General features: G+C 35.9%; 1 protein-coding gene across 1 annotated transcript in view; it reads left to right on the forward strand.

The window, feature by feature from the left end:
- Positions 1–20,057: 20,057 nt before the first annotated feature.
- LOC307184853 (tubulin beta chain-like) overlaps positions 20,058–23,278 on the forward strand; it is a gene marked incomplete at both ends in the record, with an annotated part of 53,004 nt that continues 49,783 nt past the window's right edge. Inside the window, 1 exon segment of the mRNA XM_079918628.1 lies at positions 20,058–20,178. Within this exon segment, the coding sequence (XP_079774754.1) occupies positions 20,058–20,178 (121 nt within the window).

The raw sequence follows: 23,278 nt of genomic DNA on the forward strand, positions 1-23,278 counted from the left end.
ATAATCTAAGAGCCTGGTATATATTTTTTTCCTTGCAGGATATGACCACTCTGTTTGTTCTTTTATTTTTTGAATTCTCACTTTTGGTTTTCATTTCTCCCTCCCTGATAAATCACATACCTCTCCTTTTGAATGTTTCCAGCAAGGTTTATGTTTGTTTCCAGCCTTTATTAAGCACAGGTTTCATTATTATTATATTTATCTCAGTTATCATATTGCCCTCATTAATTTGCTTTTCACTTTATATTTGAAGGCTTTACAAAATAGTCTGCCTAGTACAATAATTTCGATGAGTGGTGTCTACTTGAAGCCTAAGAGAGAATAGTTATAAACATTTTCCTATGTATATTAGATCTTCACTAATTATACCAATGATAAAATTCTAAGCAGGACAAATCATTTGAGGAGAAAGTGAAGGTAGTGCTGTTAAGACTTTAAATATATTGTCTGTTTTGGAGAAAATGACATAAAAAATAAACATATACACTTTACATGTAAAGAACTGTTCTTCACAAAGGCAATAGGAAATCAAATAAGGTGAAAAAATTTTGTACAAAAAATTTTATTTTAAGATAATCCTTCCTTTATTTTTGTCAATGTTCAAAGATTTATGCTGACTTTAGTTAGGACAACACTGAAATGAGGACTTCAGTAGGAAATGTACAAATTAATTTGTTAATGTTAACAACAGTAGTAAAGCTTTGCCCACTTAATGACCAATTCATTGATTCAATTAATCAAGAAACAACCAATATTTTCAGAAAAAAATAAAATTATATAAATGAGGTGATTTAATCAAGTCATTGATTCAGGTATACAGGTTGCGTGTTTGGTATATTCTAGTTGGAGGATGTATTTCTTTTCATTTGGTATAGACTTTGTTTTTTAGAGCAGTTTTAGTTAGAAAAATTGAAGGGAAGGTACAGAGATTTCACATAAAACCCTGCCCCACACATGCACAGGTTCCGCCATTATCAACATTCCCCACCAGAGTGATTCATTAGTTATGACTGATCAATCTACATTGACATATCATTATTACCCAATATCCAAAGTTTATGTTATAATTCACTCTTGGTGCTTGCACATTTTATGGGTTTGGGCAAATGTATAGTGACATGTATCCACCATTATAGAATCATACAGTGTAATCTCACAGCCCTAAAAATCTTCTGTGCTTCACCTATTCATTCCTTTCTCCCAGCAACACCTGGCAAACCACTGATATTTTTACTGTCTCGATAGTTTTGCCTTTTGCGGAACGTTACATAGTTTCACAAGCTTTCATATTGGCTTATTTCACTTTGTAATCTGCATTTAAGATTCCTCTATGTATTTGCATGGCTCGGTGGCTTATTTACTTTTATTTTATTTATGTATTTTTTTAAAGATATGTTTCTTTTATTTATTTATTTATATAATTTTATTTATTTATTTATTATTTATTTTTGGCTGCGTTGGGTCTTCATTGCTGCATGTAGGCTTTCTCTAGTTGCAGTGAGCAACTACTACTCTTCGTTGCGGGGTACAGGCTTCTCATTGCAGAGGCTTCTCTTGTTGCAGAGCACGGGCTCTAGGTACGCAAGCCTCAGTAGTTGTACATGGGCTCAGTAGTTGTGACTTGGGGGTTCTAGAGCACAGGCTCAGTAGTTGTGGTGCATGGACCTAGTTGCTCCACGATATATGGGGTCTTCCTGGACAAAGGGTTGAACCCATGTCCCCTGCATTGGCAGGCAGATTCTTAACGACTGTTCCACTAGGGAAGTGCGCATTTATTTTTAGCACTGAATGATATTCCATTTTCTGTATGTACCACTCTTTATTTATCCATTTACCTACTGAAGGACATCTGATTGCTTCCAGATTTGGGCAAGTAGGAATAAAGCTACTGTAAAATGTATAAACCACATACAAGGTTTTGTGTGGATATATATTTTCAATTTCTCCAGGTAAATACCAAGGAGAACAATTGCTAGATTTTATGGTAATAATATGTTTAGTATTGTAAGAAACTGCCAAACTCTCTTCCACCAGCCATGAATGATAGTTACTGTTGCTGCACATGCTTGCCAGTATTTGATGTTGTTGTGTTCTATGTGTTAGCCATTCTATTAGCTGTGTAGTGGTATCTCACTGTTTTAATTTACATCTCCCTGATGACATATGATGTAGAACAGCTTTTCTTATGCGTATTTGTCATTTATATATGTCTTTTAGGCTCTTTAGCCTACTTTTTAAATCAAGTTGTTCATTTTCTCATGTGAGTTTTAAGAGTTCTTCATATATTTTGGATAACTGCCTTTATCAGCTATGTCTTTTGCAAATATCATCTCCCAGTCTGTGGCTTGTATTTTCATTCTCTTGGGAGAACACATTTTTAAATACTTGGAGGTATACTTGGCTTATTTGACTTAAGAAACTTTATTAAGTTTATGCAGTTTTCTAAATATTTTATATTCTTACTGAGAATAGTATCCTTTTCTTCTTCATTTAAAATTTTAATACTATTAAGTATTTCTAAATAATAAAAATTAATACCTGAGAATTCCAAAACCAAAATGTTGCTCAGTAAACTTATGCATCCATATTGTGAATGTTACACAATATTTTCTTAGAATATTGAAGTCTCTCTGAACTGTAAAATATCACTGCAAAACAAAATCATTGATTTCTTTATGCAATATTATTGTGGTTTGATAACAGAACAATAGTTTGCAGAATGGCTGCTATCTTCACTGAAAAAAGGTAATCTTGAAAATTGCTCACTTAGTTATATACCCTGAAGCTCTCCCCTATTTAGGGCATATAGTCGACAACTATAGAAACACAGTTTTTAAAGAAATACAAAATGATTTTTGTTGAATAAGAAATTTTTGCAGACTGATTTCATTCTTTAGCTCAGTTTATGCAAGTGGTAACTACCAAAATTAGGATCTCTATGATATTGAATTAAAACAAATGAGGAGAATCTGTAGTCCTTAAGGTCTATCCTGTCAACAATGCATCAGTTTTAATGATGAAGATAGAGTGATCAGTAATGGATTTCCTAGTTATAGACTACATGAGGGCTGGCTCGGGGAGAGGGAGATCATTTATACCCAGGAAGTACTAAGGACGGTAGTATGATTGAAGATATCCAAAAAAGAAAATTTCTTTTTAACAAAAGAGATGCTATAAAGGGAATTTAAACTGTTCTATTTATTTGTGCAAATATTTGGAAGAAAATGGGGTAACCTGAGAAAGTGAAAATACTAAACATGGAGATAATGTTATTATATTATTAAGTGTATTCCAAGTTCAGGAGAAACCCTGATGGGTCAATTATTTTACTTTTAATTTCATAGAATCAAAAATAATTTAGGGGTTTCCCTGGTGGCGCAGTGGTTGAGAGTCTGCCTGCCAATGCAAGGGACACGGGTTTGTGCCCTGGTCAACTGGGGTTTATCTCAGGAATGCAAGGATTATTCAATATATGCAAATCAATCAACGTGATACACCATATTAACAAATTGAAGGTGAAAAACCATATGATCATCTCAATAGATGCAGAGAAAGCTTTCAACAAAATTCAACACCCATTTATGATAAAAACCCTGCAGAAAGTAGGCATAGAGGGAACTTTCCTCAACATAATAAAGGCCATATATGACAAGCCCACAGCAAACATCATCCTCAATGGTGAAAAACTGAACACATTTCCACTAAGATCAGGAACAAGACAAGGTTGCCCACTCTCACCACTCTTATTCAACATAGTTTTGGAAGTTTTAGCCAGAGCAATCAAAGAAGAAAAGGAAATAAAAGGAATCCAAATCGGAAAAGAAGAAGTAAAGCTGTCACTGTTTGCAGTAGAAATGATACTATACATAGAGAATTCTAAAGATGCTACCAGAAAACTACTAGAGCTAATCCATGAATTTGGTAAAGTAGCAGGATACAAAATTAACGCACAGAAATCTCTGGCATTCCTATACAGTAATGATGGAAAATCTGAAAGTGAAATCAAGAAAACACTCCCATTTACCATTACAACAAAAGGAATAAAATATCTAGGAATAAACCTACCTAAGGAGACAAAAGACCTGTATGCAGAAAATTATAAGACACTGATGAAAGAAATTAAAGATGATACAAATAGATGGAGAGATATACCATGTTCTTGGATTGGAAGAATCAACATTGTGAAAATGACTCTACTACCCAAAGCAATCTACAGATTCAATGCAATCCCTATCAAACTACCACTGGCATTTTTCACAGAACTAGAACAAAAATTTCGCAATTTGTATGGAAACACAAAAGACCCCGAATAGCCAAAGCAATCTTGAGAACGAAAACAGGAGCTGGAGGAATCAGGCTCCCTGACTTCAGACTATCCTACAAAGCTACAGTAATCAAGACAGTATGGTACTGGCACAAAAACAGAAGATAGATCAATGGAACAGGATAGAAAGCCCAGAGATAAACCCACACACATATGGACACCTTATCTTTGATAAAGGTGGCAGGAATGTACAGTGGAGAAAGGACAGCCTCTTCAATAAATGGTGCTGGGAAAACTGGACAGGTACATGTAAAAGTATGAGATTAGATCACTCCCTAACACCATACACTAAAATAAGCTCAAAATGGATTAAAGACCTAAATGTAAGGCCAGAAACTATCAAACTCTTAGAGGAAAACATAGGCAGAACAATCTATGACATAAATCACAGCAAGATCCTTTCTGACCCACCTCCTAGAGTAATGGAAATAAAAACAAAAATAAACAAATGGGACCTAATGAAACTTCAAAGCTTTTGCACAGCAAAGGAAACCATAAACAAGACCAAAAGACAACCCTCAGAATGGGAGAAAATATTTGCAAATGTAGCAACTGACAGAGGATTAATCTCCAAAATTTACAAGCAGCTCATGCAGCTCAATAACAAAAAAACAAACAACCCAATCCAAAAATGGGCAGATGACCTAAATAGACATTTCTCCAAAGAAGATATACAGACTGCCAACAAAAACATGAAAGAATGCTCAACATCATTAATCACTAGAGAAATGCAAATCAAAACTACAATGAGATATCATCTCACACCAGTCAGAACGGCCATCATCAAAAAATCTAGAAACAATAAATGCTGGAGAGGGTGTGGAGAAAAGGGAACCCTCTTGCACGGCTGGTGGGAATGTGAATTGGTTCAGCCACTATGGAGAACAGTATGGAGGTTCCTTAAAAAACTACAAATAGAATTACCATATGACCCAGCAATCCCACTACTGGGCATATACCCTGAGAAAACCGAAATTCAAAAAGAGTCATGTACCAAAATGTTCATTGCAGCTCTATTTACAATAGCCCAGAGATGGAAACAACCTAAGTGCCCATCATCGGATGAATGGATAAAGAAGATGTGGCACATATATACAATGGAATATTACTCAGCCTTAAAAATAAACGAAATTGAGCTATTTGTAATGAGATAGACCTAGAGTCTGTCATACAGAGTGAAGTAAGTCAGAAAGAAAAAGACAAATACCGTATGCTAACACATATATATGGAATTTAAGAAAAAAACTGTCATGAAGAACCTAGGGGTAAGACAGGAATAAAGATGCAGACCTACTGGAGAACGGACTTGAGGATATGGGGAGGGGGAAGGGTGAGCTGTGACAGGGCGAGAGAGAGTCATGGACATATACACACTAACAAACGTAGTAAGGTAGATAGCTAGTGGGAAGCAGCCGCATGGCACAGGGATATTGGCTTGGTGCTTTGTGACAGCCTGGAGGGGTGGGATAGGGATGGTGGGAGGGAGGGAGATGCAAGAGGGAAGACATATGGGAACATATGTATATGTATAACTGATTCACTTTGTTATAAAGCAGAAACTAACACACCATTGTAAAGCAATTATACCCCAATAAAGATGTTAAAAAAATAAAATAAAAAAATAAAATAAAACGTACGAAAAGCTAAAAAAAAAAAAAAAAAGAAATATTGTACATTCCTAACTCATAAAAATGTGGACAACATTGTAAAATATAGTAAGAGGTAATAATTTTCTTTTATTTTTAATATTCAGATTTATTTTTTTTTCTAACATCTTTATTGGAGTATAATTGCTTTACAATAGTATGTTAGTTTCTGCTTTATAACAAAGTGAATCAGTTATACATATACATATGCTCCCATATCTCTTCCCTCTTGCATCTCCCTCCCTGCCACTGTCTCTATCCCACCTCTCTAGGTGGTCAAAAATCACCGCGCTGATCTCGCTGTGCTATGCAGCTGCTTCTCACTAGCTATATATTTTACATTTGGTACTGTATATATGTCCATGCCACTCTCTCACTTTTTCTCAGCTTACCCTACCCACTCCCCATATCCTCCAGTCCATTCTCTACTAGGTATTCATCTTTATTCCCATCTTGCCCCTAGGTTCTTCTGACCATTTTTTTTTTCTTTTTTTCTTTTTGGATTCCATATATATGTGTTAGCATATGTATTTGTTTTTCTCTATCTGACTTCACTCTGTAAGACAGTCTGTAGGTCCATCCACCTCACTACAAATAACTCAGTTTCATTCCTTTTTATGGCTGAGTAATATTCCATTGTATATATGTGCCACATCTTCTTTATCCATTCATCTATTGATGGACACTTAGGTTGCTACCATGTCCTGGCTACTGTAAATAGAGCTGCAATGAACATTTTGGTACATGACTCTTTTTGAATTATGGTTTTCTCAGAGCATATGCACAGTAGTGGGATTACTGGGTCACATGGTAGCTCTATTTTTCTTTTTTTAAGGAACCTCCATACTGTTCTCCATAGTGGTTATATCAATTTACATTCCCACCAACAGTGCAAGAGTGTTCCCTTTTCTCCACACCCTCTCCAGAATTTATTGTTTGTAGATTTCTTGATGCTGGCCATTCTGACCAGTGTGAGATGATATCTCATTGTAGTTTTGATTTCCATTTCTCTAATGATTAATGATGTTGAGCATTCTTTCATGTGTTTGTTGGCAATCTGTATATCTTCTTTGGAGAAATGTCTGTTTAGTTCTTCTGCCCACTTTTGGATTGGGTTGTTTGTTTTCTTGATATTGAGCTGCATGAGTTGCATGTATGCTTTGGAGATTAATCCTTTGTCAGTTGCTACATTTGCAAATATTTTCTCCCATTCTGAGGGTTGTCTTTTGGTCTTGTTTATGGTTTCCTTTGCTGTGCAAAAGCTTTCAGTTTCGTTAGTTCCCATTTGTTTATTTTTATTTCCATTTCTCTAGAAGGTGGGTCAAAAAGGATCTTGCTGTGATTTCTATCATAGAGTGTTCTGCCTACGTTTTCCTCTAAGAGTTTGATGGTGTCTGGCCTTACGTTTAGGTCTTTAATCCATTTTGAGTTTATTTTTGCGCATGGTGTTAGGGAGTGTTCTAATTTCATTCTTCTACATGTAGCTGTTCAGTTTCCCAGCACCACTTATTGAAGAGGCTGTCTTTTCTCCACTGTACATTCTTGCCTCCTTTATCAAAGATAAGGTGACCATATGTGCATGGGTTTATCTCTGGGCTTTCTATCTTGTTCCATTCATCTATATTTTTCTTCTATGTTTTGTTTTTGTTTTGTGTCCTAATTACTGTAGCTTTGTAATATAGTCTGAAGTTAGGGAACCTGATTCCTCCAGCTTTGTTTTTCTTTCTCAAGATTGCTTTGGCTATTCGGGGTCTTTTGTGTTTCCATACAAATTGTGAAATTTTACGTTCTAGTTCTGTGAAAAATGCCAGTGGTCGTTTGATAGGGATTGCATTGCATCTGTAGATTGCTTTGGGTAGTAGAGTCATTTTCACAATGTTGATTCTTCCAATCCAAGAACATGGTATATCTCTCCATCTATTTGTATCATCTTTAATTTCTTTCATCAGTGTCTTATAATTTTCTGCATACAGGTCGTTTGTCTCCTTAGGTAGGTTTATTCCTAGATATTTTATTCTATTTGTTGCAATGGTAAATGGGAATGTTTTCTTAATTTCACTCTCAGATTTTTCATTATTAGTGTATAGGAATGCAAGAGATTTCTGTGCATTAATTTTGTACCCTGCTACTCTACCAATTCATTGATTAGCTCTAGTACTTTTCAGGTGGCATCTTTAGGATTCTCTATGTATAGTATCATTTCTACTGCAAACAGTGACAGCTTTACTTCTTTTCCAATTTGGCTTCCTTTAATTTCTTTTTCTTCTCTGATCGCTATGGCTAAAACTTCCAAAACTATGTTGAATAATCGTGGTGAGTGTGGGCAACCTTGTCTTGTTCCTGATCTTAGTGGAAATGTGTTCAGTTTTTCACCATTGAGGACAATGTTGCCTGTGGCTTTTTCATATATGGCCTTTATTATGTTGAAGAAAGTTCCCTCTATGCCTATTTTCTGGAGGGTTTTTATCATACATTGGTGTTGAATTTTGTCAAAAGCTTTCTCTGCATCTACTGAGATGATCATATGGTTTTTCTCCTTTAATTTGTTAATATGTTGTATCACGTTGGTTGATTTGCATAATTGAAGAATCCTTGCATTCTTGGGATAAACCCCACTTGATCATAATGTATGATCCTTGTCATGTACTGTTGGATTCTGTTTGCTAGTATTTTGTTGAGGATTTTTGCTTTTATGTTCATCAGTGATATTGGCCTGTAGTTTTCTTTCTTTGTGACATCTTTATCTGGTGTTGGTATCAGAGTGATGGTGGCTTCGTAGAATGAGTTCGGGAGTGTTCCTCTCCCTGCTATATTTTGGAAGAGTTTGAGAAGGATAGGTGTTAGCACTTCTCTAAATGTTGGATAGAATTCGCCTGTGAAGCCCTCTAGTCATGGGCTCTTGTTTTTTGGAAGATTTTTAATCACAGTTTCAATTTCAGTGCTTGTGATTGACCTGTTCATATATTCCATTTCTTCTTGGTTCAGTCTCAGAAGGTTGTGCATTTCTAAGAATTTGTCATTTCTTCCAGGTTGCCCATTTTATTGGCATAGAGTTGCTTGTAGTAATCTCTCATGATCCTTTGTATTTCTGCAGTGTTAGTTGTTACTTCTCCTTTTTCAATTCTAATTCTATTGATTTGAGTCTTCTCCCTTTTTTTCTTGATGAGTCTGGCTAATGGTTTATCAATTTTGTTTATCTTCTCAAAGAACCAGCTTTTAGTTTTATTACTCTTTGCTATTGTTTCCTTCATTTCTTTTTCATTTATTTCTGATCTGATCTTTATGATTTCTTTCCTTCTGCTAACTTTGGGTTTTTTTTTTTTTTTCTTCTTTCTCTAATTGCTTTAGGTGTAAGGTTAGGTTGTTTATTTGAGATGTTTCTTGATCCTTAAGGTAGGCTTGTAGAGCTATAAACTTCCCTTTAAAAGTGATTTTGCTGCATTTCATAGGTTTGGGGTCGTGTTTTCATTGTCATTTGTTTCTAGGTAATTTTGATTCCCTCTTTGATTTCTTCAGTGATCTCTTGGTTACTAAGTAGTGTGTTTTTTAGCCTCCATGTGTTTGCATTTCTTACAGATTTTTTCCCTGTAATTGGTATCTAGTCTCATAGAATTTTGGTTGGAGAAGATATTTGATACGATTTTGATTTTCTTAAATTTACCAGGGCTTGATTTGTGACCCAACATATGATCTATCCTGGAAAATGTTCCATGAGCACTTGAGAAGAATATGTATTCTGTTGTTTTTGGATGGAATGTCCTATAAATATCAATTAAGTCCATCTTGTTTAATGTATCATTTAAAACATGTATTTCCTTATTTTCATTTTGGATGAACTGTCCTTTGGTGAAAGTGGGGTGTTAAAGTCCCCTACTATGATTGTGTTACTGTCAATTTCCCTTTTATGGCTGTTAGTATTTGCCTTATGTATTGAGGTGCTCCTATGTTGAGTGCATAAATATTTACAATTGTTATATCTTCTTCTTAGATTGATCCCTTGATCATTATGTAGTGTCCTTCTTTGTCTCTTGTAATAGTCTTTGTTTTAAAGTCTATTTTTTCTGATATGAAAATTGCTACTCCAGCTTTCTTTTGATTTCCGTTTGCAAGGAATATCTTTTTTCCATCCCCACACTTTCAGTCTGTATGTTTCCCTAGGTCTGAAGTGCATCTCTTGTAGACAGCATATATATGGGTCTTGTTTTGGTATCCATTCAGCCAATCTGTGTCTTTTCATTGGAGCATTTAATCCATTTACATTTAAGGTAATTATCGATATGTATGTTCCTATTACCATTTTCTTAATTGTTTTTGGTGTATTATTGTAGACCTTTTCCTTCTCTTGTGTTTCCTGTGTAGAGAAGTTCCTTTAGCATTTGTTGTAATGCTGGTTTGGTGGTGCTGAATTCTCTTAGCTTTTGCTTGTCTGAAAAGCTTTTAATTTCTCCGTCAAATCTGAATGAGATCCTTGCTGGGTAGAGTAATCTTCGTTGTAGGTTTTTCTCTTTCATCACTATAAATATGTTCTGCCACTCCCTTCTGGCTTGCAGAGTTTCTGCTGAAAGATCAGCTGTCAACCTTATGGGGATTCCCTTATGTGTTACTTGTTGTTTTTCCCGTGCTGCTTTTAATATTTTTCCTTTTTATTTAATTTTTGATAGTTTGAGTTATGTGTGTCTTGGCATATTTCTCCTTGGATTTATCCTGTATGGGACTCTCTGTGCTTCCTGGACTTGATTAACTATTTCCTTTCCCATGTTAGGGAAATTTTCAACTATAATCTCTTCAAATATTTTCTCAGTCCCTTTCCTTTTCTCTTCTTCTTCTGGGACCCCATTACTTCAATGTTGGTGCGTTTAATGTTGTCCCAGAGGTCTCTGAGACTGTCCTCAGTTCTTTTTATTCTTTATTCTGTTCTGCAGTAATTATTTCCACTATTTTATCTTCCAGGTCACTTATCTGTTCTTCTGCCTCAGTTATTCTGCTATTGATCCCTTCTAGAGAATTTTTAATTTCATTTATTTTGTTGTTCATCTCTGTTTGTTTGTTCTTTAGTTCTTCTAGGTCCTTGTTAAACATTTCTTGTATTTTCTCCATTCTATTTCCAAAATTTTGGATCATCTTTACTATCATTATTCTGAATTCTTTTTCAGGTAGACTGCGTATTGCCTCTTCATTTGTTGGCTCTGGTGGGGTTTTGCCTTGTTTCTTCATCTGCTGTGTGTTTCTCTGTCTTCTCATTTTGCTTAACTTACTGTGTTTAGGGTCTCCTTTTCACAGGCTGCAGGTTTGTAGTTTCTTTTGTTTTTGGTGTCTGTCCCCAGTGGCTAAGGTTGGTTCAGTGGGTTATTTAGGCTTCCTGGTGGAGGGGACTAGTGCCTGTGTTCTGCTGGATGTGGCTGGATCTTGTCTTTCTGTTGGGCAGGTCCACGTCTGGTGGAGTGTTTTGGGGTGTCTGTGGCCTTATTTTGATTTTAGGCAGCCTCTGTACTAATGGATGTGGTTGTGTTCCTGTCCTGCTAATTGTTTGGCATAGGGTGTCCTGCACTGTAGCTTTCTGGTCGTTGAGTGGAGCTGGGTCTTTGCATTGAGATGGAGATCTCTGGGAGATTCTCACCATTTGATATTATGTTGAGCTGGGAGATCTATTGTGGACCAGTGTCCTGAACTTGGCTCTCCCACCTCAATGGCACAGCCCTGATGCCTGGCTGGAGCACCAAGAGCCTTTCCTCCACACGGCTCAGAATCAAAGGGAGAATAAAAAGAAAGATAAAGTAAAGTAAAATAAAATAAAGTTATTAGAATAAAGAATAATTATTAAGAAAAAACATTTTTAAGTAAAAAAAAAAAAAAAAAAAGGACAGACAGACCCCTAGGAGAAATGGTAAAAGCAAAGCTACACAGACAAAATCACACACAGAAGCATACACATACACACTAACAAAAAGAGAAAAAGGGGAAAAAATGTATATATATCATTGTTCTTAAAGTCCCCTTCCTCAATTTGGGATAATTCATTGTCTATTCAGGTATTCCACAGATGCAGGGTACATCAAGTTGATTTTGGAGATTTAATCTGCTGCTCCTGAGGCTGCTGGGAGGAATTTCCCTTTCTCTTCTTTGCACAGCTCCCAGTGTTCAGCTTTGGATTTGGACCTGCCTCTGCGTGTAGGTCGCCTGAGGGCGTCTGTTCTTTGCTCAGTCAGGATGGGGTTAAAGGAGCAGCTGATTTGGGGGCTCTGGCTCACTCAGGCTGTGGGGAGGGAGGGGTACAGAATGCCAGGAGAGCCTGCGGTGGCAGAGGCCGGCACCACGTTGCAGCAGCCTCAGGCGTGCCGTGTGTTATCCTGCAGAATTTGTCCCTGGATCATGGGACCCTGGCAGTGGCGGGCTGCACAGGCTCCCAGGAGGGGAGGTGGAGATAGTGACCTGTGCTTGCACACAGGCTTCTTGGTGGCTGCAGCAGCAGCCTTAGCATCTCATGCCTGTCTCTGGGGTCTGCGCTGTTAGCCGCGGCTCGCACCCGTCTCTGGAGCTCCTGTAAGCAGCACTTTTAATCCCCTCTCCTCGCGCACCAGGAAACAAGGAGTCAAGAAAAAGTCTCTTGTCTCTTTGGCAGCTCTAGGCTTTTTCCTGGGCTCCCTCCCAGCTAGCTGTGGCACAATAGCCCCCTTCAGGCTGTGTTCATGCAGCCAACCCCAGTCCTCTCTCTGGGATCCGACCGAAGCCCGAGCCTCAGCTCCCAGACCCCACTCATCCTGGCGGGTGAGCAGACAAGCCTCTCGGGCTGGTGTCTGTTTGCATCAATCCTCTGTGCGGGAGTCTCACTGCTTTGCCCTCCGCAACCCTGTTGCTGCGCTCTCCTCCATGGCTCCAAAGCTTCTGCCCCCACCGCCACCCCACGTCTCCGCCAGTGAATGGGTTTCCTAGTGTGTGGAAATCCTTCCTCCTTCACAGCTCCCTCCCACTGGTGCAGGTCCCATCCCTATTCTTTTGTCTCTGTGTTTTCTTTTTTCTGTTGCCCTACCCAGGTACGTGGGGAGTTCCTTGCCTTTTGGGAAGTCTGAGGTCTTCTACCAGCGTTCAGTAGGTGTTCTGTAGGAGTTGTCCACATGTAGATGTATTTCTGATGTATTTGTGGGGAAGAAGGTGATCTCTGCGTCTTACTCTTCAGCCATCTTGAAGTTTCTCCAGATTTAATTTTATAGTCTTTGTTGTTGCCCATCTTGCTCTAAGTTTCAGTTTATACTAGAAATAAAAAATGTTCTTTAAAACAATAGCTCTTCTCTACAGATGGTTCATTATGCTCCATGAATGAGTAACTCTATGGGCTATGATAATCATACACACACACACACACACACACACACACACACACACACACACATACACACATACACATACATTATATCTGTGCAATAGAGTTTGGTAGCATATATTGAGTACTACTGGCTTCTTTTGTATAATAAAGTGGAAAAATATGGCACTTACTTTAGTGTCATGGGTGGCAACACAGGAAGAAATTGCTGAGGTTAGTGGAACTAGAATTTGTCAGACTGGGTACAATGGGAAGTAAACTGTACAGAAAGAAAAGAAAAGGAAAGAAAAGAAAAAAAAAAGATTATGAAAAAGAATTTATAATTAAAACTCTTTCAAAAATAAAACTCCAGGCTCATTTGGCTTCATTGGTGAATTATATCAACATTTAAGGAAGAAATAACAAGAATTTTATATAAAATCATTCAAAATTTGGAGGAGAAATATACTTCTACCAAATGTTTTATGAAATCAGCACAAACCTATCCCAACACCTGAGGAAAGTATCACTGGCAAAGAAAAGTACAGGTTTTGCATGTAATTCCTTCACAAAATATTAGCAAGTTGAATTTAGCAATAAGTAAAAAATAATACTCCATATTAAAGAAGAGTTTATCCCAAGAAGGCTGGTTTAGCATCCAATAATCGTTTGCTAAAATTCATTGTATTACCATAATTAATGTGGGAATGTGTATAAAGATACCAATAGAAGCAGTGAAAGCATTTGACAAAATTGACAAAAATTAATCATTAAATAGTAAAGTAAGATAATGTACATAATGCCATAATATAGTAAGATAATGAAAATAAAGGCATAAGAAAGAATTATAACTTCCATACAATAATTTGCATACAATATAATGGCATAGACTAAAAAATCTCAAGGGAAAAGTTAGTAAATTCATCAAGGTAACATGGGACAAGGACCATATACAAAAATCAGTTGTATTTTCATGCACAGGTAAAAAATGAAAATGAAGTTTAAAAATAAAAATATTATTTCCAGTAGCATCAGAAGCCATGCCGTACCGTATCTAATAATAAAATAATCAAAAGATTTATACCACTATAATTTAAATTACAAAAAACTTAGAGAAATTAAAGAATGGAATGATATAGATTGAATGATTCAATATTATTATGTCAACTATTCCCAAATATATTCAAAATAATATGGTTTAATATCCAATCAAGCATTTCCTTGCAATTATCAAACTTATTGTAGTTTATTAAAAAATGCAAATGATCCATAATAAACTTTAAAAAATATACAAAATACTCATAATACCTGGTTGCAAGACTTACTATCAAAATAAAATTTATTAAGGTAGGATAATGTGGCTATAAAGACAAGCAAATAGATAAACAGAACAGACTAGACGATTCATAAATTAGAAACACTCATAGAGTCAATTTTGTTTTTAGAAAGACTGAATTAAATTCAATGGCAAATCAGAAATCTAAGTATCCATAAGAAAAAAATGAACAAGGACCTCACTCAGGATGTAAAAATTAATTTGTGCAGAATAACAAATCTAAATGTAAAATCTATAATTTTGAAGCTTCCAGAAAATAATATGAGACTATCTTTGCCATTTGTTGGTATGCCAAGATATTTTATAAAAGGCATAAATTACTAAACACAAAAGGAAATGAAAAACTATGCTTTATCATAAATTAAAAACATTGCTAATAAAAACACTCAGTTAAGAAAATGAAAAAGCAAGCTTTAAAGGTCTATAAGTAGTGAAAGTGCTTTAGAGCAACACAGCTACCTGCTACACTCACGTAAGTGAAACCCTAAACACTGGAGTTTAAAAGTTCATGAAAAATGTACTCAATCTTGATTTGAAAGGAACTCTCTTCAAGGGACCACACATGCTTAAAAAATGAGCACTAATTTATCAGTGTGGCTTGGCCTTGCCCCAAAAGTTTGCCTTTTGTTAGGACTCTGCAACCTTCATTTCACCTCAGGTGATTACAGGAAAAATTGAGGAAATACCAGTCGCTGAGATTAAATTCCCCACTAGTCTTGTGAAAACAAAATTACATATTTCTTGAATATCGGTGCTGGGAATGTGATATTCATTGCTGCTGCAAAATATGTAGTTCCACACATAAATTTAAGAAAAATATATAGGATTCCTGATTTTTGCCATGAACAAAAGGCACAGTGCTTTCACAAATATTCACATAGACTTTCCTTGGGATTCATTTTAACCTTATATCAACATCATAAAAATGTTAGGCAAGAGCAATGGCTTAATCTACACACTAGTTCATGCTTAGTTAGTTCTGAGAGCTGAACTGTCATATTATCTAGTGATTGTCTTTTAAAAGAAAGCAATAACTTTGAGCTCTTCTTTTAGATAGATATAAAGTGTAAACATTCCTAAAACCATATATGGACTTAAATATTCAGAATAGTCTCAAAGCCTGATATTAATTTCTTTCTGAAGAGCATGCTTTTTTCCTTTATAATGTACATTCACCAGGCATGCAAAGCAAGAACATGCAGGTTTCTGAAATGGAAGAAAAAATAATAGGTAAAGTTGGGTAAGTTGAAAAGTAGTTGCTGATTTTTAATTGCTTTTAGACTTTCCTTGTATATTGATGAATCACTAAAAACATTGATCTGAGGAGTGGCAAGAAACCCACATTATCCATAAAATACTTTATCTTCAATTTTTAACAACTAGAATTTATTCAGAAAACATTATGCACAATGGGGGGGGTGTGAAATAGAAAAAAAATAAATATTTTAAGTAATTTTTGCTCTTTCCTAAACTCTGAGAAACCTCTCTACTACTATGTAATTATATGTAAAACAATTTACATATCATTATATGTAGAATATCTATAAGGGAAATAAGCTAATGAGCATAAACATATTAATATTGGGCACAACAGACTCAATCAAGATAGAGTTATATACAAAAAATAGATAACGCAATCTTTTTTTTTTTTTTTTAATATTGCCTTGAAAAGCTTTCTCATCTTCATTGCCCTTTCATTTAACTATTTCTGTATCTGGTCTTAATATATATTTCTACAAGAGTTACTTAAAAAATATTTGGACTATTTCTATTGTCTATTATATAAAACCTAGAGAACTTAAAAGTTTTTAAAGTCATCCATCATTTCCAACTCTTTTTGTTCCTTATCTCACATTGTCCATATATATATACATATATAAGAAAATGCTCAGTTCTGCTTCTAGTTAGAATGAAGATGCTTTTGAAAAAACAGAGATCCTACTAACATAATGAAAAAATACCATATTATTTATGCAACCAGAATTATATTTTTTAAGAAAACATCAAAGAGATATCAAGATGGTAGAGTAGCAGGACTGTAACTCACCTCCCCCCACAGACACATCAAAAATACATCTACATTTAGAGAAGTTCTCACCAAAAACTAACTGGAGACTGGCAGAGAGACACAGGTACAACCAAGGATTTAGAGAGGGAACCATGTGGAATTGGGTAGGAAAAGAAGAGAAAGGATTAGGCTGGGACAAGAGAAGGGAGATTACATGGGTGGGTGGAGATCCTCCCTGAGGAGTGAGCAGTTGGAGCCACATAATATGGCACTCCTGCCTTGAGGTCTCACACCAGGAAGATGAGTTTCCTTGGCTGATTGAATAGCTGGTGGAACTAACAGGAGGGTTGTGGGAAACCTAAACTCCAGTCAGGAGGAGGGCATACATACATGCCTGTCCCTAAAGTAGGGAAGATAGGGGAGATTGTGACTGCATGAATGGCTGGCTGGTTTCCTGCCACCATCCCTGTGCACAGCCCAGCCTGAGCTGAGTGACCTCTTGATCTCTGCTTGCTTCACAACCCAGCTCCACATTGGGGCAAAGGCTGCCATGGCTGATGAGAGAGCTCAGCTGTGAGATAGAAATACAGATCAGACCCAAAATGGCAACTTAGTAGGGTTGGGGCAGTCACTACTGGCACTTACACAGGCAGCAGTCTTGATCTCTGTCTGCAGCCGAACCACAACAGCCTGCACCACAATCCATGGCAAGTGCCTGCACTGGCCCTGCCTGCCCTGGTGTGCAGCTCCACACCAGGACAAGGGCAACAGAGGGGAGAGCTCAGCTGTGAGAGACAAAGGAAGCTCAGACCTGTAGAAGCATCTGAGTAGGGCAGAGGAAGCCATCACTGTTGCTTACTTAGGCAGCATATCAGAAGCAGTCTGGTCTTCAGACTCTGACCAGTACTCCCCATGCCCCAAACCATGCCAGACTCTCTTGACCCAGAATTGCTCCACCCTGGGGTGAGGATGCTGGTGCTGGGATGCAGGCAAGCACACATTAAAGGGAACAGAGCCATCTTGGGCACAACACTCAGGGCTTCTGCTCTAGCAACTTGGTACATGCCCCCAATAGGAGACAGCCACTGAGCAGAGGAGAAGCCCTGGAGCATCTAGGTCTGGCCCTAACTTCTCCATATCCAGAGCCACATCCTAGTAAGTTGATAGTTGCCAGCAAGCCCTGGGGAAAGACATGACTTGTGTTCACATCAGATCCAGCTCTCCCACTAAAGCCACTGGGAACACATAGACTTCATAGGTACACTCCTATACAAGGACAGACCTTTAGATGGCAAAAGGTAACTGTTTCACTGAATTTCACAGGGACAAAGAAAATTAAACAAAATGAGAAGACAGAGGAAATTATATCAATTGAAAGAGCAAGAGAAAATCCCTGAATAAACAACTAATGAAAGAGAAATAAATAATATATCAGATAAAGAATTCATAGCATTAATAATAAGAATGCTAACTAAATTAGGAAAAATAGGTGAGCACAGTGAGAATTTTAACAAGGTACTAGAAAGTATAAAAAGGAACCAGACAGAATTGAATACTATAACTGAAATGAAAAACACACTAGAAGAGATTAATAACAGACTAGATAATACAGAAGAACACATAAGTGACCTGGAAGATAGAAAATGAAAATCACCAAATCATAACAGCAAAAAAAGAAAAAACAATGAATTAAAAAAAATGAGAAGATTTTAAGGGATCTCTGGAACAAAATCAAGCATACTAATATTTGCATAATAGGGGTTCCAGAAGAAGAAGAAAGAGAGGAGGTTGAAAATGTATTTGATGAAATTATGGCTGAAAACTTCTCAGACTTGAAGAAGGAAACAGATATCTGGGTACAGGAAACACAAATGGTCCCAAACAAGATGAACCCAAACAGACTCACACTAAGACATATCATATGAAAAACAGCAAAATTAAAGACAAAGAGAGAATTCTAAAGGCAGGAAAAGAAAAACAAAGAGCCACATACAAGGAAGTCCCCATAAGGCCACCAGCTGATTATTCTGCAAAATCTTTGCAAGTCAGAGGGGATGATGAATTCAAAGTGCTGAAAGTAGAAATTCCTGCAATCTATGATACTCTACCCAGCAAGATAATCATTTAGAATGGAAGGAGAGTTAACTTCTCAAACAAAAATTAAAAGGTTCATCAATACTAACCCTACCCTAAAAGTAATGTTACAGCATCTTCTCTAAATGGAAAATGAAAGGTTACAACAAGAGGTAAGAAACTATAGAAAAGGGAAAATTCCACTAGTAAAGGCTGAGGATCAACTACTGAAATAAGCTAGCACAAAGATTAAAAGACAAAAAAATCGTAATTAAAAGACAAAAAGTCATAAAATCAACTATAACTACAATAATCAGTAGCGGGATAAACGTGAATATGTAAAGTAGGACATCAAAAACAAAATGTGGGGGATGGAGTAAAAAATGTAGCTCTTTTAGAATGTGTTTCAACTTAAATGAAAACCTGTTTAAAGTAAACAGATATACTTATAGGTCATCACATATGAACCCCATGTTAACCGCAAATCAAAAAACTACAAGAGATACACAAAAACTGTAGAGAAAGGAACAGAAACAGATCACTAAAAAAATCATCAAAGCACAAGGGAAGAAATGAAAGGAAGAAGAAAAGAACAAATAAGAACTATTTAAATGACTGGAAAACAGGTAACAAATGGCAATAAATACATACCTATCAATAATTACTTTAAATGTCAATGGACTAAATGCTCCAATCAAAAGACACAGTGTGGCTGACTGGATAAAAAACAAGACCCATATACATATACGTTGCTTACAAGAGACTCACGTCAGAGCTAAAGACACACACGGACTGAAAATGAAGGGATAGAAATAGATGTTTCATGCAAATAGAAAAGACAAGAAGCAGGGGTAACAATTCTCATGTCAGACAAATTAGACTTTAAAACAAATAACAAAAGTCAAAGAAGGGCATTATATAATGATAAAGGGGTCAATACATGAAGAGGATATTACACTTCTTAACATATATGCACCTAATAGAGGAGCACCTAAAGATATAAAGCAAATATTAACAGATATAAAGGGAGAAATTGAAAATAATACAGCAATAGTAAAGGACTTTTATGCCTCACTGTCATCAATGGAGAAATCATTCAGACAGAAAATCAGTAAGGAAGGAGTTGCCTTAAGTGACACAGTAGACCTGTTGGACTTAATAGATACCTACAGGACACTGCATCCAAAAAGAGCAGAATACTCATTCTTTTAAAGTTCTCACATGGAACTTTCTCCAGGATAGATCACATGTTAGGCCATAAAACAAGACTCAACAAATTTAACAGTATAGAAATTATATTAAACATTTTCTCTGACCACAACAGTATGAAACTAGAAATCAATTACAGGAATTAAAATGGGTAAAGCACAAACATGTTGAGACTAAACAATACACCACTAGAAAACCAATGGGTCAGTGAAGAAATCAGCGAAGATATCAGAGAATACCTCAAGATAAATGAAAATGGAAACAAAACTTTTCAAAATCTAAGCGGTATAGCAAAAGCAGTTCTAAGAGGGAAGTTTATAGTGATATAGGCTTACCTCAAGAGAAAGAAAAATCTCAAATACATAATCTCAAATTGTGTGAAAAATCTCAAATACACAATTAGAAAAAGAAGGACAAATGAAGCCTAATGTCAGCAGAAGGAAGAAAATAATAGAGGTTACAGAGGAAATAATAAAATAGACACAAAAATATATATTAAAGATCAATGAAACAGAGAGTTAGTTTTGAAAAGATAAACAAAATTTATAAACCTGTAGCCAGCTCATCAAGAAGAAAAGAAAGAGGATTCATACGAAAAAAATAAGAAATGCAAGAGAAGAAATAAGTACCAATATCACAGAGATATACAAACCTGAGAGAATAACTACAAACAGTTATAAGCTAGAAAGATTGGACAACCCAGAAGAAATGTACAAATTTCTAGAAACATACAACCTTCCAGACTGAATCAGGAAGAAACAGACAATCTGAACAGATGGATCACTAGTGGTGAAATTGAATTTGTAATTAAAAAAAACCACAAACAAACAAACAAAAACAAAAAACTCCCAGAAAGCAAAAGTCCAGTACTGAAGGCTTCACAAGAGAATTCTACCAAACATACAAAAAAGAGCTAATAACTACCCTTCTCAAACTGCTTCCCCAAACTGAAGAGGGTAGAACACTCTCAAATTTATTCTACGAGGCCACCATTACCTTGATACCACCACAAAAGCACACTACAAAAGAGGAAAATTATGGTCCACTATCTCTGATGAATAGAATTGTAAGAATCCTCCACAAAATATTAGCAAAATGAATTCAACAGTATATAAGAAGGATCGTTCATCATGATCAAGTGAAGTTTACACCAAGAATACAAGTATCATTTATTGTTCACAAATCAATCAGTGTGATACACCACATTAACATAAGGAAATATAAAAATCACTTGATCATCTCAATAGACACAGAAAAAGAATCTGACAATATTCAACATCCATTCATGTCAAAAATTCTCATCAAAGTTGGTATAAGGGAATATATCTCAATATAATAAATGCCACTTATGACAAACCCATGGGTTACATTATATTCAATGGTAAAAAGCTGAAAGCCTTTCCTCTAAAATCAGTAAAAAGACATGGGTGCCAACTCTCGCCACTTCTATTTAACATAGTATTGGAAGTCTTAGCCACATCAATCAGGCAAGAACAGGAAATAAAAGGCATCCAAATTGGAAAGGAAGAAGTAAAACTGTCACTATTTCCAGATGACATGGTACTATATACAGAAAACCCTAAAGTCTTCACCAAAAAATTATTAGCACCAATAAATGAATTTAGTAAAGTTGCAGGATGTAAGATTAATATACTGAAACCTGTTGCTTTTCTATACACTAATAATGAACTATCAGAAAGAGAAAGCAGGAAAATAATTCTGTTTAAAATTGTGTGAAAAATAAAAACCTAGGAATAAGCTTAATGAAAACAGTGAAAGACCTACACTCTGAAACCTATGAAACATTAATGAAAGAAATTAAAGATGATATAAATAAATGGAAAGGTATCCTGTGTTTCTGGATTGGCAGAATTCACACTGTTAAAATATCCATAATACCCAAAGCAATCTACAGATTTAATGCAATCCTCACCAAAATACTCATGACATTTTTCACAGAACTAGAGCAGATAATCCTAAAATTTATATGGAACCATGAAAAATCCTGGATTGCCAAAGGAATTTTGAGAAGAACGAATCTGGAGGTATCACACTCCCTACTTCAGATTATACTACAAAGCTACAGCTACAGGAATCAAAACAGTATGATACTGACACAAAAACAGACACATATACCAATGGAACAAAATAGAGACCCCCAAAATAAACCCATGCACCGTGGTCAGTCTATGATAAAGGAGTTAAGAGTATACAATGGAGAAAAGAAATTTTCTTCAACAAGTGGTGCTGGGAAGACCGGACAGCTACATGTAAAAGAATGAAATTAGAACATTTCCTCACACCATATACAAAAATAAACTCAAAATTGATTATGGACATAAATGTAAGACCTGAAATCACAAAATTCCTAGAAGAGTACATAGGCAAAACACTCTTTGACATATATTGTAGCAATATTTTTTTGGATCTGTCTCCTGAGAGATCTGTATAAACAATGAGATCTAATTAAACTTAAAAGCTTTTAAGTTTAAGAAAACAAAGGGAACCATCGACAAAACAAAAAGACAACCTACTGAATGGAAAAAAAAATTTGCAAATGAAATGACCAAGAAGGGGTTAACATTCAAATATATAAACAGCTTATAACTCAATATCAGAAAAAAACAAACAACCTGATGAAAAAATGGGCCGAAGACCTGAATGGCATTTTTCCAAAGCAGACATACAGATGGCCAACAGGCACATGAAATGATGCTCAGAATTGTTAATCATTGATTAACATCACTAATGCAAACTCAAACTAGAATGAGATAACACCTCACACCTGTTAGAATGGCTAACATCAAAATGTCTACACATATCAAATGTTGGGAGAATTTGAAGAAAAGAGAACCCTAGTACACTGTTGGTCTGATCGTAAATTGGTGCAGCCACTCTGGAAAACTGTATAGAGGTTTCTCAAGAAACTAAAAATAGAACTACCATATGAGCCAGCGTTTGCACTGCTAGGTATATATTCAACCAAGCAAAAGCACTAATTTGAAAAGATACATGCACCATAATGTTCACAGCAGCATTATTTGCAACAGCCAAGGTATGGAAGCAATGTACATGTCCATTAACAGTAGAATGGATAAAGATGGTATATATGTATGTCTATATCTATATCTACATCTATATGTATTTTTATATCTTTATAATGAAATATTACTCACCCATAAAAAGGACTATAATTTTGACATTTGCCACAACACGGATGGACCTGGAGGCTATTATGGTTAGTGAAATAATGTGGACAGAGAAAGATAAATACTCTTTGTTATCATTTATATGTTTAATCTAAAAAGTAAAACAAATGTATGTAACAAAACAGGAACAGCCATATATAGATAGAACAAACAAGTGATTACCAGTGGGAAGAGGG

The sequence above is a fragment of the Stenella coeruleoalba genome (genome assembly GCF_951394435.1).
Source record: "Stenella coeruleoalba genome assembly, chromosome: 3".
NCBI classification, from domain to species: Eukaryota; Metazoa; Chordata; class Mammalia; order Artiodactyla; family Delphinidae; genus Stenella; species Stenella coeruleoalba.